Source organism: Aspergillus undulatus (genome assembly GCF_047715775.1).
Source record: "Aspergillus undulatus strain CBS 261.88 unplaced genomic scaffold BDV17scaffold_26, whole genome shotgun sequence".
Taxonomy (NCBI): domain Eukaryota; kingdom Fungi; phylum Ascomycota; class Eurotiomycetes; order Eurotiales; family Aspergillaceae; genus Aspergillus; species Aspergillus undulatus.
The window spans coordinates 97,349-111,736 of NW_027396630.1; the positions used below are offsets into that span (position 1 = coordinate 97,349).

At 52.7% G+C, this 14,388-nt stretch overlaps 5 protein-coding genes across 5 annotated transcripts; 1 reads left to right on the plus strand and 4 right to left on the minus strand.

Moving 5' to 3' along the window:
• Nucleotides 1–421: 421 nt before the first annotated feature.
• On the minus strand, nucleotides 422–5,092 carry BDV17DRAFT_264132 (putative stress response protein Nst1). The gene is made up of 5 exons (XM_073757983.1): nucleotides 3,550–5,092; nucleotides 3,228–3,469; nucleotides 1,638–3,177; nucleotides 1,471–1,584; nucleotides 422–1,418 (listed from the first exon to the last, which is right to left on the minus strand). The coding sequence occupies exons 1-5, from the start codon at nucleotides 4,643–4,645 to the stop codon at nucleotides 931–933; spliced, it is 3,480 nt and encodes a 1,159-aa protein (XP_073615235.1). The 5' UTR covers nucleotides 4,646–5,092; the 3' UTR covers nucleotides 422–930.
• Nucleotides 5,093–6,254: 1,162 nt separating this feature from the next.
• rho2 (putative Rho GTPase Rho 2) lies at nucleotides 6,255–7,131 on the plus strand (the record flags this gene model as incomplete). Its single annotated transcript, XM_073760127.1, has 4 exons — nucleotides 6,255–6,289; nucleotides 6,389–6,467; nucleotides 6,588–6,779; nucleotides 6,844–7,131. The coding sequence occupies 4 exons, from the start codon at nucleotides 6,255–6,257 to the stop codon at nucleotides 7,129–7,131; spliced, it is 594 nt and encodes a 197-aa protein (XP_073615236.1).
• A 438-nt stretch (nucleotides 7,132–7,569) lies between these two features.
• Nucleotides 7,570–8,528, minus strand: BDV17DRAFT_264146 (mitochondrial 54S ribosomal protein mL40). The gene is made up of 2 exons (XM_073757984.1): nucleotides 8,068–8,528; nucleotides 7,570–7,991 (listed from the first exon to the last, which is right to left on the minus strand). The coding sequence occupies exons 1-2, from the start codon at nucleotides 8,273–8,275 to the stop codon at nucleotides 7,642–7,644; spliced, it is 558 nt and encodes a 185-aa protein (XP_073615237.1). The 5' UTR covers nucleotides 8,276–8,528; the 3' UTR covers nucleotides 7,570–7,641.
• Nucleotides 8,529–8,655: 127 nt separating this feature from the next.
• On the minus strand, nucleotides 8,656–10,530 carry BDV17DRAFT_95640 (RING finger domain protein). Its single transcript, XM_073765400.1, has one exon. It carries the CDS (start codon nucleotides 10,137–10,139, stop codon nucleotides 8,682–8,684), a length of 1,458 nt encoding a protein of 485 aa, XP_073615238.1. The 5' UTR covers nucleotides 10,140–10,530; the 3' UTR covers nucleotides 8,656–8,681.
• Nucleotides 10,531–11,109: 579 nt separating this feature from the next.
• Nucleotides 11,110–13,434, minus strand: BDV17DRAFT_281991 (acetolactate synthase catalytic subunit; the record flags this gene model as incomplete). The annotated part of the gene is made up of 5 exons (XM_073760128.1): nucleotides 11,110–11,165; nucleotides 11,220–12,905; nucleotides 12,969–13,036; nucleotides 13,099–13,197; nucleotides 13,277–13,434. 5 exons carry the CDS (start codon nucleotides 13,432–13,434, stop codon nucleotides 11,110–11,112), a joined length of 2,067 nt encoding a protein of 688 aa, XP_073615239.1.
• Between the last annotated feature and the right edge of the window lie 954 nt (nucleotides 13,435–14,388).

Sequence of the window (14,388 nt, forward strand, 5' to 3'; positions counted from 1 at the left end):
GCTGGCGGAACGGAAGTGGGTGGCTCTTACCCTTCGGAGATGGATACTCATGGAAGGCGCGACCCAGGTCCACTCTGTCTCGTTTAAATGGCGCGATTGGTGTCCACTGAAATAGGAAGGTGCTTGCTGTGGGTTGCTCTTGCCATCGGAGAGTTGGAGGCTGGTAGACAACTTTTCAGGAAGGCGCGACTGGCCGCGGACGTGTCCGGGATATGCAGGAACCTGCTTGCACTGGGATAGGAAGGAGCGATTTGTCGGTTGCTCTTTCCCTAAGATTGAGTATACATCGTTGTGAGGAAGGTGTGATGGACGTCGATGAGACGCCCATCGGTCAACCTCCAGCTTAGAGCCATATAGTGTCTACTCAGAAGGCCTACGAAGGACCGGTAGGTTTACGGAACGTACAAGAGACAAGAGCGAGGACACGAGAACCCACGAGATGCTAAGACCTCGAGTGCGTATGCGATTGTAAGTTCTTAGGAGGGTAAAAAAGAACCATATGTACCTTACCTTTGGAGAGACAAGGCCGATGAGTAAAGTAATGATAAAAGATACATGACATGACAACGATGCCCACGGGTGAGGTGGATGAAAACAGCACGGCAACGAAGTGGAAAAGAAGAAGGGTGTAGTGACACGAACAGTGGTAATCATAATAGCGGATGGTGGGGAAAATCATATCATATCACGGACATGCGTACAATGGGCGGAGAAAGGTTGGTTTGGAGGATTGATGGTGATGAGGAGTGAGAGGATGATGGTTTGAGGAAGATGAGATGAAGAGAATAGGTAGGATGAGAATTGAGATGACGCTTGAACCTTGACCCATAATAACCGAGGATGATCCGTTGCAGGAGAGTTTCTCATCCCACAACGTTGATGCAGAAGGTTGATCGAAAAGAACTCCATGATTCATCCGGAACGCCTAGACTAAAAACCCGTGGTTGGAGAAGAAAACTGTCGGAGAGCCGAGGAAGGGGGTGTCCCGAAACCGATGCCGCCAATGGCCGGAACGGTGCTGCTTGGAATAGGGCTTCCTATTTCACCGGGAGCGATGCTGCCACGGTGGCCAGTGGTCGTGCTGTTGGTGTCCGGCTCGAACTTGACGAGGTCGCCATTTGAGTTGCTCTTGATTGAGAACGATCCGCCTCCGTTCTGCGGGTTGCCCTCTGTGTCACAGATATCAAGCATCTCCTTAAGGGGAATGGCAGGCTCGTTCAATGGCCGTAACTGTTCGACTTGGCGAAGAACCGCTTTCACGTCGTGGTAGCCGTCTGTTCCCTTTGAAGGACTCATTGTGCTCAATTGCTTGCAGGCTTGAACGATCAAGAGTCGGATTGCGACAGGACGAGACGTATGGGCGCGATGATGGGCGCCAGCACCAAAGGCGTTATTGTTGTTCGACCAGTTGTTGTTGCCTGAATTCCACGTTAGCCTTTGAGAGTTAGGGTTGAGCTCATGAGTACTGACTAGGCATATATCCCCATGTTGCACTTCCGGGGAATGACGCTCCAAACGGCATTTGAGCACCCCAAGTATTGCTTCCTACGATAGGACTAACAGGGAAATTGCCATGTTTGGCCACTGAAGATTCGTCAGTCACAGCTTTTTTCTTTGCGCGTCATATTTTGACTTACCGCTTAAAGGCTCCGGGAACAGCGAGGAGCCGGTGAAGCTGGCACGTGTGGGACCAGGCATTGACGCAGCTGGCGTTGACCCCGGAAGGGACTGAGAGAGTTTCGATGACGTAAGCGGGATATCGGTGTCATCAAGCAGTGCACTACTGCCGAGTTGGGCGCTTAGGTCGTCCACATCCCTTCGCGTGCTGTGCTGCTCTTGTTGAGTACTGGGTGGGCGCTTGATTGGGCTAGGTCGGGATATCGGGAATGGCTGGGGGCTGGTGTCCAGTGGAGATCGCTCGAAGGAGTTGGAAGGCTGCCTTGAATGGCCATGCGGTAAGCCCCCAGGTGGCGAGAAAACGCCAGCAAATGGTTGTTGAGCATGGAAAGGAAGACCGTGTGCATCAAGAGGGAATCCTCGGCCGGGCGGCATGGGACGAGCTCCGTTTATCCCTGGAGGTGCAGCGATTCCGTTGGGGGCGGGGAATCCACGAAGCTGGTTCATGTAGGGACTTGAATGCGGAGGGTACGAGGGTAGTTCGTGGCCCATTGGAGGCCCACGAGCTACGCCCGGCAGTCCCGGAAGGTTGGATGGGGAAAATCCGGGAGGATGAGTCCTACCCAGCGGAGACATAGGCGTTCCCGGATGCGGGTGATGAAGCATGGAGTGGTTAGGGCCAAACTTGGGGATGCCACTTGACCCTGACGATTGAGACAGAGGAATCGAGCGGGGCGACACCGGGGCCGCCTCTGCGCTGGCTGTTTGAGAGCGCGGGGACGAGCTATGTGATCCTTGCTGGGAAGAGCGCCGGGCTTTGGCGGGCGTTGAAGCTTTAGGAATCACAGGGGTCGCGGATTGAGGAAGTGGAGATTGCTGGGGTCCGGATAATCCTGGCACAGGGTACAGGTTTGCGGGAATATGACCCGATGCGCGTTTTACCTTGTCCTCTTGCGCACGTTGTCTCGCCTGGTTCTCCTGGGCTTTGCGCTCTCGTTCTTGCTTGGCCTTTTGCTCCTTTAGTTCGCGCTCCTCGCGCTCCTTTCGTCGAGCCTCCTCCCGTCGCTTCTTCTCCTGCTCCTTCTGTTCACGCTGCTTTCGCTCAGACTCCTCCTGTTTCTCCCGTTCTTCCCGCAAACGTCTGTGCCTTTCAGCTTCTTTCCGGGCACGCTCTTCTTCTTGAGCCTTCCGCTCGATTTCCCGCTTCTTTCGCTGTTCCTCTTTCTTTCTCCGTTGCTCCTCAAGCTTCCTCTCCTGCTCGGCTTTAGCAGCAGCTTCCTCCGCAGCCTTCTCCGCCCCTCTCCGAGCCTTTTCCTCATCCTTTGCTAGCTTAGCCAGTCTCTTCTTGTCTTTTCGCTTCTGGGCTTCCCTAGCTTTCTTGGCATTTCGTTGCTCGTTTTGATTCTCCTCTTCTAGAAGTTCTTCGAGAAGCTTCTGCTGGCGCTGTTCAGCTACCTTTTCGCGATAAGCTGTCAGGACCCGCTGTTCGAACATGCGAGCTGCGAATATCTGAAACATGCGTCGGCCCTCTTCCATGCGTTGTTCTTCTGTCATGGCGTCCTATACCGTGTCAGTCGATGTTGTATTGCAATGTTGTGTCCAGCGCAAACCATTTCATCTTCCTCATATTCTTCCTCCTCCTGACTATCGTAGTCCTCGTCTTCCTCATCGTCATAGTCTTCATCATCCAGGGGGCCATGGTTATGACCATGGAGAGTCTGGTGTGCTGCAGCTATGCCGTATTGCGTGTCCTCCTCACGTTGCATGCGGCGTTCTGCTAATTGTTCCATCATATCAATGAAATGTTTCCCGTCATTCTTCAATAAATCGTCTGCGACTGTAAGAATTCCATCTGAATGCGGCGAAGCAGAGACAGAACACAAAGTCAGCCCCGCAGCCAGCAGGATTAGAATGAGATTCCAGGCAACTCACCTTTGACAGTTAAACTATTCCCAAATGCGAAGAAGTCGGCTCGCGCTGCTCGATCTGCTCGCTCTTCCTCATCATACTCCTCGTCACTGTACGGCTCATCGTCCTCTTCATCTTCGTCGTAGTCCTCCTCCAGCTCTTCGTCATCTTCCGGCAATTCGTGGATTCGACCTCGTGAAGGATGAAACTGGCCTTGTGTGTGGGTATGTTGACCGGGTGAGCGCAGCGGTGGTTGGTATAGTCGGGGAGGTGGGAGTATCGCAGGCCCTCTTTCGAGCGGGTGGCTGTGGTTGGCGTACTGTTCAAGCTCGTCATAGTACGCATCGTAGAGAACTTCGAGCTCTTCCTCGATCGCCGTCCGTTTCCGGCCGCATACGGTACAACTGCACGAATGTTTCTGCTGCTCCTTCATCTTCTTCAACACTGCATCCTTTTCCACTTTGACAAGTTGACGCCGTTCATCCTCGCCTAGTTCTAGCCAGAAAGTTTTGATGTTTTCTCGCTCTTCTTGCGTTGAGGTGTTCCATATGCTGCGCTCCTTGGTCGACCTTGTAGCGGAATGGGCACCGAAATGCGGGGGTAAAGGCGGGGGTAGGTTGTGCGAAATGGAGATGGAAGGAGTCGACAGAGGGGTTGAGCTGGCTTGCGATCCATTACGCGCCTTTTTCCCTCTTTTCTTCTTGGATTTCCGACTCGTCGTTCCCTGCGGATCGTCTAGAACATGATCGGATGGATGTGGGTGCTCTTCAATATCGTGTCCATGTCCATTCAGCATATCCTCACTTGTATTGTCACCGTCGAGATCCGGTTCGTGCGATTCACGGCTGTCCAGTACGGTCGAACCTGGTCCGTTTGTCTCCAAGGTGTCACTGGGCGTATGTCCGTTTGCCGCCTGTCGCTCCGCCGCCAAACGAGCTTTTTCCCTTCGCTTTTGCTTTTTTCGATTTACTGATACCGGCTTTGATTCTGGCATCGAAGAGCTGCGGGAATCACTGGGGACCGAGTTGTCGGGATTCGTTGAAGGTGTAGCGGCGGTTGCGGGCACATGACTTGACATTGTGGATCTGGAAGCTGCTCCAGACGTGGCGTAAATAGGCATGGAATCATATATTCTTTTCGCAGGGATAGGTGCAAACACCTAAACCTCCAAGGTTCTTAGAGCCCAACCACAGAAGAAGCTGTTGGAGAAGGCGGAGCAAAATGGTCAGAGACGACGGAGACAGCGAGGGCGGAAGCAGGAGCCTCCCGGAGCAAGAACGTTGAAAAAAAAAAAGTTTCAAAGATCTCACCAGCAAGTTCTCGAAACCGCCAGGCAAAATGAACTTAAAGGGAAGAGAATAAGACGTGACCAAGTCCAGAGGGTGAACGCGCGATTGAAAGAAAAGCGGCCTCAAGTGGCTGGTGGGGAGAGCCAAGGTACAATGCCCCCAAGGGAGGGCGGAGAGAGGGGTGGAAATTGACCGGGCGGCTCGACTAGACGGGCTGGGTCGGGGGAGGAGATAGGGCGACGTGTGAGGCCGGGAGAGTAAGGAGAGTAGTGAGAGCCGAATAGGTGGTCGTGCTATGTCGAAGAGGAGGATAACTATGATGACTGGATTGACGCCGGAGTTAGGCTCTGGATGGTTGCCCTGCCGCTGCCCGCAAAGGGATAGCCTGGATAGCCGCTATAAGCGAGCTCTGTACTCTTCTGTACTCTTCGTGCTCTGAACCTCAACAAGTGACCTATACTGCTACTATCCGTGGACAGTTCAATGACCGGTTTTCCATGCGAAGACCTGTACTTCAAACTGAAAGTTCTTCAACCCTGCAAGGATGTACCCTGGGAGCCTTACCTTTAGCGACAAACCTTGAGTCTATAAAAATGTCAATGGCATGTTTAGGCTATGGTTGGCTCTGATTGAATAAGAGCAATTGTGAATTCTAAAGAGCTAAAGTGAGATGGTTTGCACTATGCTGACTCCGTCCTCGTTGTGAAAATGAATACCGTCAGCACAGCAACTGACACAATCTCAGGCAACCAGCGCATACTGAGCAAGCGTCAGACAACCAGTGGAGAAACAGGGTACGCCATTCATTTCTCTCCACGACAGCTTGTCGTTGCTTTTCTTCGGGCAATCCGAAGCATAATTGTCTACTTATTATTGCTGTGATGGTCAGAGCACGGAGTACATACTGGACTAAAGTACTAGCAGTCTACCTATCGTACTGGCATGTATCAAAATAGAAGCACAACTGAGACAGACCTCTCACTCCAGAGCTGAAAGTGGGTATGGCACTCCTCCAAAGCGCTTTTAATAATAATAGCATCAACAACGTCTCTTCTGCAGAATTATAAAGGCGATTTCGCCCATCTGGCTCCCACTGAAGTTGTCTTCGTCTTACCCCGTCAGCCCGTCGACCGCCTTCGCCTTCAGAACGCCATCGATTGCATCTAGTAACTTGTTAGTGTTTAGGCTGTTAGTCAATGCTGTTAAGGAGGGGATTGATTGATTGACCATCTTCAACTTCTCAGCTCGCCTGCTTTTCCCCTCTTCATCCTCCGCTATCTTCGAGACCTTTCCCCCCGGATATTACTTCTTTAAATCCCGCTCGCGACCAACCGCCGTCCTGAGGGCTTCCGCCCGTTTGGTTTCTGCCTTGTCGACTGCTCTTTCCCTCCGCGTTATCTCAAGGGCGTCCGAGTCGTCCACCCCGACTCAACCGTCACAATGGCCCAGCAACAGGACGATAATGTGATGCGAAGGTAGCCTTCTTGTTATCCTCGGGGCTTTTGTCTCCATCGCACGTGGTCTCTCGCTTGCCAGTGTCCTGGAATTGTACTGACCTATCAATCACCATGTAGGAAGTTGGTGATCATCGGTGATGGCGCTTGTGGGAAAACAAGTTTGTTGAGTGTCTTTACATTAGGTTACTTCCCTACAGTGAGTTACTCACCTACTCCGAACTCTTATGACCAGTCTCTGATTGATTCGTTAGCATTATGTCCGTCGCGCCCTTTCCCTCATCTACCACCCTCACCATCATGTCTAATACTTCCCCAGGTCCCGACAGTATTCGAGAGTTATGTGACAGACTGCAGGGTAGATGGCCGCTCAGTCCAGTTAGCACTATGGGATACCGCCGGTCAAGAAGACTACGAACGTCTGCGCCCATTAGCCTACTCCAAAGCCCACGTTATCCTAATCGGTTTCGCCGTCGATACACCAGATTCTCTCGAGAACGTCAGGCATAAGGTTCGTCGGCCCACCCTTCGTGCATCCATACTACGAAATCAATACTAATATGGAATCCGTACAGTGGATCGAAGAAGCGAACGAGCGATGCCCTGGCGTGCCGATCATCCTAGTCGGTCTGAAAAAAGACCTCCGCGAAAACCCCGGCGCGATCGAGGAAATGCGAAAGAAGTCCCTGCGATTTGTATCTCCAAAGGAAGGAAACGAAACGGCGACGCAGATCAAGGCCCGGAAATACCTCGAGTGCTCATCGTTAACCGGCGAAGGCGTAGACGACGTTTTTGAGGCCGCAACCCGCGCCGCCCTGCTCACCTTCGATAAGCGGAAATCATCATGTTGCATTGTGCTATGAACGGATATACGTACGACACAGGTAGTACTACTCTTGAGCTTGATGGACGAACCACTTTTCTATACGCCTTTTATGCCTAGCGTCAGGTGCAGGCTGCGGTAGATTGGATCGCGAAAAATGGAGGGTGACGAATGGATAAATCTTTGGTTGACCGATTTGATATATCTTGCATATTTGGCGTCTGGCGGCTTTTCTTTCTTGTGATTTATTTTCACTTCCTTCATTTATCTTCGATCTTGTGTCTGAATATCTTGCTTTTTCCTTTCATTCTTCCAGTCATGTTCAACGATGTCGTTCCGGATACCCATACCGTTCCTTACTTAGTACCTCTTGGTGGCTTTCTGTCACGGGCACTCCGAGTTCCCTCGTTCTGATCGTTGTATTTTGAACCGCTCATAGCTACTTCATTTATTTGGGTCAAAAGACAGCATCAATTCTAGCCTAGTATACAAAAGCCCTCAATATTAACATACAGCACAAACCCCGTTACATCGCCCCAAAGTCTCAAAATCACCGGCCCTTCAGTCCCTCGCTTCTCTTCCATACATGGTTCCATCCCTCCCCAGGCCCCTCTGTCTGCAACCTCGCATACTCAATCGGAAACCTATCCCTGAAAATCCCCGTCTTAATCATGCTCTTCCGGAACAAGCGCCCGCCATCCCCAGCACCAGTCCTCAACTCCTCACAAGCCGCATTCATAGCCTGCCACTGCCGCTGCAGCTCAAGCTGGTGCGCGCGGCGCCGACCAGCCTGGTAGAGGTGCCAGGCGCGGTGGATCGTCCAGTGACGCAGGAATCGGGTGCGACTGAAGCGGAGGGGGCGCGGGGTGAGTGGGTGGTTAAGGAAGTAGCGGATCAACGCTGTAGAAGTAAAAAGACGAGGTTAGTTTTCCGGGCTTGGGGCTTAACAGGTCGGTCTAATGCTTGTGCCACGTACTAATCCTCTTATCAACATGCACCGGCTGCCTCTTGAGAAGCGGAGTCGTCGTTGAGAAGGGCGCTCTGGCTTGCGACTGGATAGTTGCCGTCGCGGTCTGTTGAGTTTGAGTGAAGAGAGGCATCGATGGGCGGAGCGTGGTTTGTGATAGGGGGATTCGGAAGACGTTTGCCAGGGAGGCGAGGACGGGGGATATTGATGGACGCATTTTGGATTGGTTGACTGTGTTGATTCCTACAGTCAATTGATTAGGAGGGTGCTGTTGGGGTTGTTGCGCTGTACGAGATGCGGTATCGATGATGTTGGATGATTGAGTTCGGGGAGACTTTTTCGGGGCGGGAATTGGCAGGCGCGCGCTAATTAAGCGCCGTGCCAAGACGTAGTATGTGCTCCATGATCATATGCAATGACTGCGGTTTACGGTTGCGATACCGCCACATTGAGGCTTAATGGATATTTCATTGCCAAACTTTATTTAATTGTACAAATGTTGAATTATGAGCCGGTCAACCTCGCCTCAAACCAGGGTCATGAAAAACCAGTCCATCGCAAAAACGCCTAGAATGTATCATCACGGTTCATAAGAGGTGAGAGAAAACACCATTTCAGCAGAGTTACTCGGAAGCCCGCTTTTTCTTCGAATTTGACCGATCAAAGTCCAGCACCTTACGCCGCCTATGAGTCTGGGCAAGCTTCCACCGGCAATACAGGACCAAGGCGTCCTTAAGAAGAACAAAAACGCAGCCTCCAATGACGCTTCGGCCCCATCTGCTCTGCAGCAAGCCTGGTCGCCCTCGCTCCAAAGCGGAGGCTGTAGTCCATGACTTCGGCAGGACGTACTTGAGAAGACCTCCCATGGTGGCTGAGATGGCTGGGAAGGCGAGCGCTCCGAGCACGATATCCGCGAGGCTGCTTGTTTCATGGACGAGATTGTGGCCGTTGATTCCAGCCCCCTGATTTTGTTGATTTTGCTGGCCTTGCCCTTGTTGTGGTTGATTTCCCCCTTGCAGCCCAAGCACTTCCTGTGGCTCTGCATTATCGCCCATTCCAACTTGGAATTCCAAGTCGAACTCCATCAAAATCTGTCCGTCATCCGCCTGTACTGGTTCCGGTTCCGGGTGCTCGGGCGGAGCATTATCGTCGAATTCATTCACATCAGACTGTCGAGGCTGTACCTCGGCAATCCACCTCCGCTCCCACTTGCCAAATAATCTTTCGTAAACAGCGCTATAGAAGCTCTTGATATATGGAAGAGCTGCGAATGTTACTGCAGCGCTAGGAGGCCAAAGGTCGAGATCTGGCTCATGTACGGGGTTATGAGACGCGAAGAACAAGACGGGAATGGCAGGGAGAAGCCCTTCGGCATAGCGAGTGCGAGAGAGAATCAATACCAAAGGAATGAGCGGGAGACCAAGATTCAGGCCCGAATTCCAGGTGCCGTCCGCCGCTCCTTCCAGTATATGCTTCGCCTCGTCTGTCCCGAAGACAAAGTACATTGAGTATACGCCGTGCGCGCAGCAGCCGGCCCAGACAGTACCTGCCAACGTAAAGACCATTCCAGGGAGTACCATTCGACCGGCTACTCGCTCAACCAGCCGCACAACATCGACAATATAGCTCCGCGGACGCGTGACGACGATCTCGGTTTTGCACTGCGGGCATTGCATCTTCGCATTGTGGCCATTGCGTTTCCGAGCGCGCGGGTTTTCAAGGTCGGCGAGCCAGTCGAGAAGGCACGCTTCGTGGGCTGTTAGAGCACACGGGCAAGGCGATCGCCATTCGGAGTTCAGTGGAGTGTCTTCTGTCTCATCAGTGTAACAAATCCAGCACTTTCGCGGTTCGTCGGGGATGGTCGGTGGGTTCGCGGGTCGAGTGATGATCTTTACATCGCCCTTTCCAGCTTCGTCGGCTACAGTCCTGTTCAGGACGACGGTCTCATTCTCCTCCGCTAAATAATTTGACGGCACTTGAGCGTTGTGCTGCCGATCGAGCTGCGACGATGAGGAGGCGGGCGGAGAAGTATCAGAGGATCGGGTTCTTGCGAAAGCGGAGAAACTCGGAAGTGACGCCATATTGAAGTGGAGGAGATTCACAAGTGGTCAGTATGGTCAATCTAGTTTTGGAGAGAGATAGAAGCGCGCAGCATCCTGCTTAGGATGAGATATTTTGCTGCCACATGTACCGAGGTGGAGGCGAGTATGATAATGACGGAAGAAAATCGGAGGCGAAAGCGAAGGTGAGGGGGACGAGAAAAGGTTGGGCGTCGCGTCTACCACTAATCAGTTCGACTGACGCAAAAACGCTGTCCCGACTCGAAGAGCTACAGACTAGCAGGATAGAAGCGGCTAGGTTAGGAGCAGTTAGTCGTTGAATTGAGTCACCATGCAGGTCATCGGTTGCAAAGAGCGGCTTTCACGGTTACATCACGTGACTCACGGGCCGATGGCGTGTTTGCGACCAAAAGAGCACCATATGCTTGGTACCTCATAAGCCAGGGGGAAAGGAAGGCTTATATTCAATAAGCAGCTATAGATAATTGCGGCCGACTCATGACATTGACAGTCCTTTAAATACCTTTTGATTCCCAAGATGCGATTACGCAGCAAATCCTACATCACAAAACCATCAATTATACACAAGGCGGAACCGAGGCAAACTTTTCGGCGGCCGGAGCGCAGTCAACATGCAGATGCAAAAGATTCAGGCAAGACAGGAAACGAAGAACAGTCCAGACTCTGCGGGGCCTCACCAGGAAGTCCACGGGCAAGCCGACTGACCTGATGAGTGCCGCCTTTGACCGCTGCAGCCCCAGTGAGACTGGGTATACTGTCAAGGAACCCAAAGACTGGAAGTCCGCTCAGCGCTAGCAATTGCGTCCCCGCTAGCGTTTGGCGAATGCGTGGCCCCCGCTAGCGTCCGAGGTTCTGAAAACCCGCCAGAAACGCCGTAGAGTAGGTATCAACAAATGATCGCTGGTCACTTTTTCGCGTGTAATGACCCAAAACCGGCTAAGGAAATCGTAAGACGCGCTGGTGAGATTGTCTAAACGCCGTTGGGGTTTCTCTTCTTCATCAGAGCCCTCCGCTCCTTGTCCTTGGCTATAGGGAAGTGTTAGCGGCAATTCAAAATTTCTTTATCGTTGTTGAACATACCTGCGTCGAAGACAAGGAACTCGTGCAGGCCACTACCACCAGGGACCATGGGCAACACAGGGACCTTGCGGTCAGTGAACACTTCTAGCAAGGCAGGGCCATCGCTCTCAATCAACCACTTCAGCTTGGCCTCGACATCGGCAGGCGATGTGCAGCGATCGGCAGAAACACCCATGGACTCGGCAAGACGCACAAAGTCGGGGTTCTTCTGGTGAGTGTGAGAGTAGCGGTCCTCGTAGAACAAGTTCTGCCATTGAGTAACCATGCCCTGCTCCTCGTTGTTAAGAAGGAGGACCTTAATACCGATGTTGAACTGGGCGGCAGTGGTGAGTTCGGTGAGAGTCATGTTGAAGGATGCGTCGCCATCGACGTCAACGACAAGACAGTCAGGGCGGGCAACCTTGGCACCAATAGCAGCAGGAAGACCGTATCCCATAGTACCCAGACCACCGGAAGTGATCATGGAGCGAGGTCGGCGCCAGCGGAAGTGCTGGGCGGCCCACATTTGGTGCTGACCGACGCCGGTGGTGATGATAGTGCGGTCCTTCATGTGAGCGGTAAGATCACTGAGCTTCTCGATCACAGACTGGGGCTTGATGGGACCGTCAGGGGTCTGCTGTTCGTAGAGGGAGAGGGGGAATCGAGACTTCCAGTCGTTGATCTGGGCAAACCATTCAGGCCGCTCGGAAACAGTGTTGACAAGGGGAAGAAGGTGGCGGATGTTTTCAGCGCAGTCACCCTCAACTGCCTCATTAGCCTGTACCACCTTGTTGATGTTCTTAGGCATGATCTCGAAGTGAACGATACCACCGCGGTTCTCAGATGCAGCAAGCTTGGCCTGGGGAGCGAACTTGGCAATGCTGCCGGTCACACGGTCATCGAAACGGGCGCCAATGGCGATAATCAAATCCGCTTCCTGCATGGCCAAGTTGGCGTAGGCGGAACCGTGCATACCTAACATGTGCAGGGCCTTGGGATCCAGCTCGTCAAATCCACCCAGACCCTGAAGAGTAGTAGTGACAGGGATCTGAGCCTTGTCGGCCAATTCCTTCAGAAGCTGAGGGCCGTTCTCCTGGGCGAGGATACCCTGGCCAACGTAAAGAACGGGTTTCTTGGCGACATTTACAAGGCGAGCAACACGGTTGATGGTGCTGTGGAGCTGCTTCTCGCTCAATTCCTTGGCTGCCAGAGTCGCGGCACTGGGGCGGGAGGGAAGAGTGCTCTGCATAGGAATGGGCTTGCGAAGGATACCGGCGGTAATATCCTTGGGAAGATCAACGAGGACAGGGCCCGGACGACCACTGGTTGCGATTTCGAAGGCTTCTTGGATACGACGGGGAAGTTCGGCGACAGACTTGACCATGACGTTCCACTTGGTGCACGCCCTGGAGATACCAACCACATCGGCTTCCTGGAAAGAGTCGGTACCAATGGAGGTGGTAACGACCTGGCCACAGAAGACAACCATGGGAGTTCCGTCAGAAAGGGCGTCCTGCATGGGAGTAATGACATTGGTAGCACCGGGGCCAGAAGTGACGAGGACAACACCAGGGAGTCCTGAAGCCCGGGCATAGCCCTCCGCCATGTGACCGGCACCTTGCTCATGTCGGGGCAGGACGAAGTCGAAGTGCTTTGAGTTGTAAATGGCATCGAAAACGGGAAGAATGGCACCTCCGGGGTAACCAACTGTCGAAAGGCACAGTCAATAAACTTTTTTCCTCTATTCAAGGAAGAGGGATAATGACTCACAAACGTGCTTCACGCCCAGGCGGAGCATCATCTCGTGGAAAATCTCACCACCACTGAGCCCGACGAATCTACCAGAGAAACAAGTTAGCTCAATTCCAACATCTGAAGCTAAGCATTGTGGGTGGCATACGAGTCGTCGAGCTCGGGAAGCTGTCGATTCTGGAGAGGTGATACCTCATTGCGGCTGGGTTCTTGGTTGAAAGCAGGACTGGGTCTAGGTCTGGCCGTTCTATGATCAGGTAACATTAGCAAGGTCAATTACCACACTAGAGTCGTGAGCAATTTGTAGAGCTCTTGGGAATACTCACGAAGTAGCCGTCGCTGTGCTCTGGTCGCGCTTCTGGGACGAGAGGCGGTGGGGCGTCCAGGCCGCAGCAGAAGTAGCAAAGCTTCTTCTCCCAGAGGCAATAAATCTCTGGTAGTGCAGAGTGCGCAAGGCACTTTTTGATGGTCTTAAAGGCATCATCTTTGCAGGGATGACTACCAGGCCAGGCGAAGGGGAAAAGTGAAGCTCAGAAAAAATGAGTCGAAGGCAGGCCGGGGAGCGAGTGACAAAGTCCCTTAAAGCCGGCGGCGGAAATGGACTGGACGCTGAAGACTCACTCGATCAAACTCCCCGACTCGGGGGCCGCTCAGCCACGCTAGCCGTCTTCGGACTAGCGGACTGTTGGTCGAATAATGTGCTGCGTCTGATTGGACCCCGCGTCGCCACCGCTCCGATCATCGGCCGCATGGCAACGCCTGAATTTCTAGGCATTCGCACCGACACCAAGAATTGGCCAGTGCACTAAACGGCCTGCCTAGGTTATTTTCACATGGGTGGAATGCTCGTCAGCTAACGCAAATAAAGGCTTCTTAATACCCCAGATATACTTCAATTATGTGGCCTGATTTCTAGTCAACCGGCTGACTGCGCGACTTGCCGTATGTAGGTACTCTTTGGAACTAGGTGTGATCCATAACGCGCAGCCACCCTCACCCCAGTGCAATGAATGGTGCATTTGGTAGGTCAGCTACTGATATTTGCGCTCACAATTGCCGTACTATGGGATGTGGCAAGAGCAATATGAAGATGACTCCCAGTGTAGGGCAAATCTACAACAAAGGAAGCGTTGTGTGGTGATTGATCGTCACTGCTCTGGTGGGTTCTCCAAGGTATATAAGCCAAACAGCTGCGTGGGATCGGGTAATTATACAATGGGCCTTGGTTTAGCACCAGGCAATCTGTCAAAGATCGTTCACCGGGATCAGTTATGCCGAAGCAAGTCGGGACAATGCCACTCGGACCGTGAAAAGGCTTTGGAATATGAGGACGGACGGAGTACTACCGTAGCAGTGGAAACTCATCCTGTCGCGAAGACACAAGACTGTCCCCGCAATAACCAGGACAATTTAATTTAGCACGGTACAGTTGCCCTGG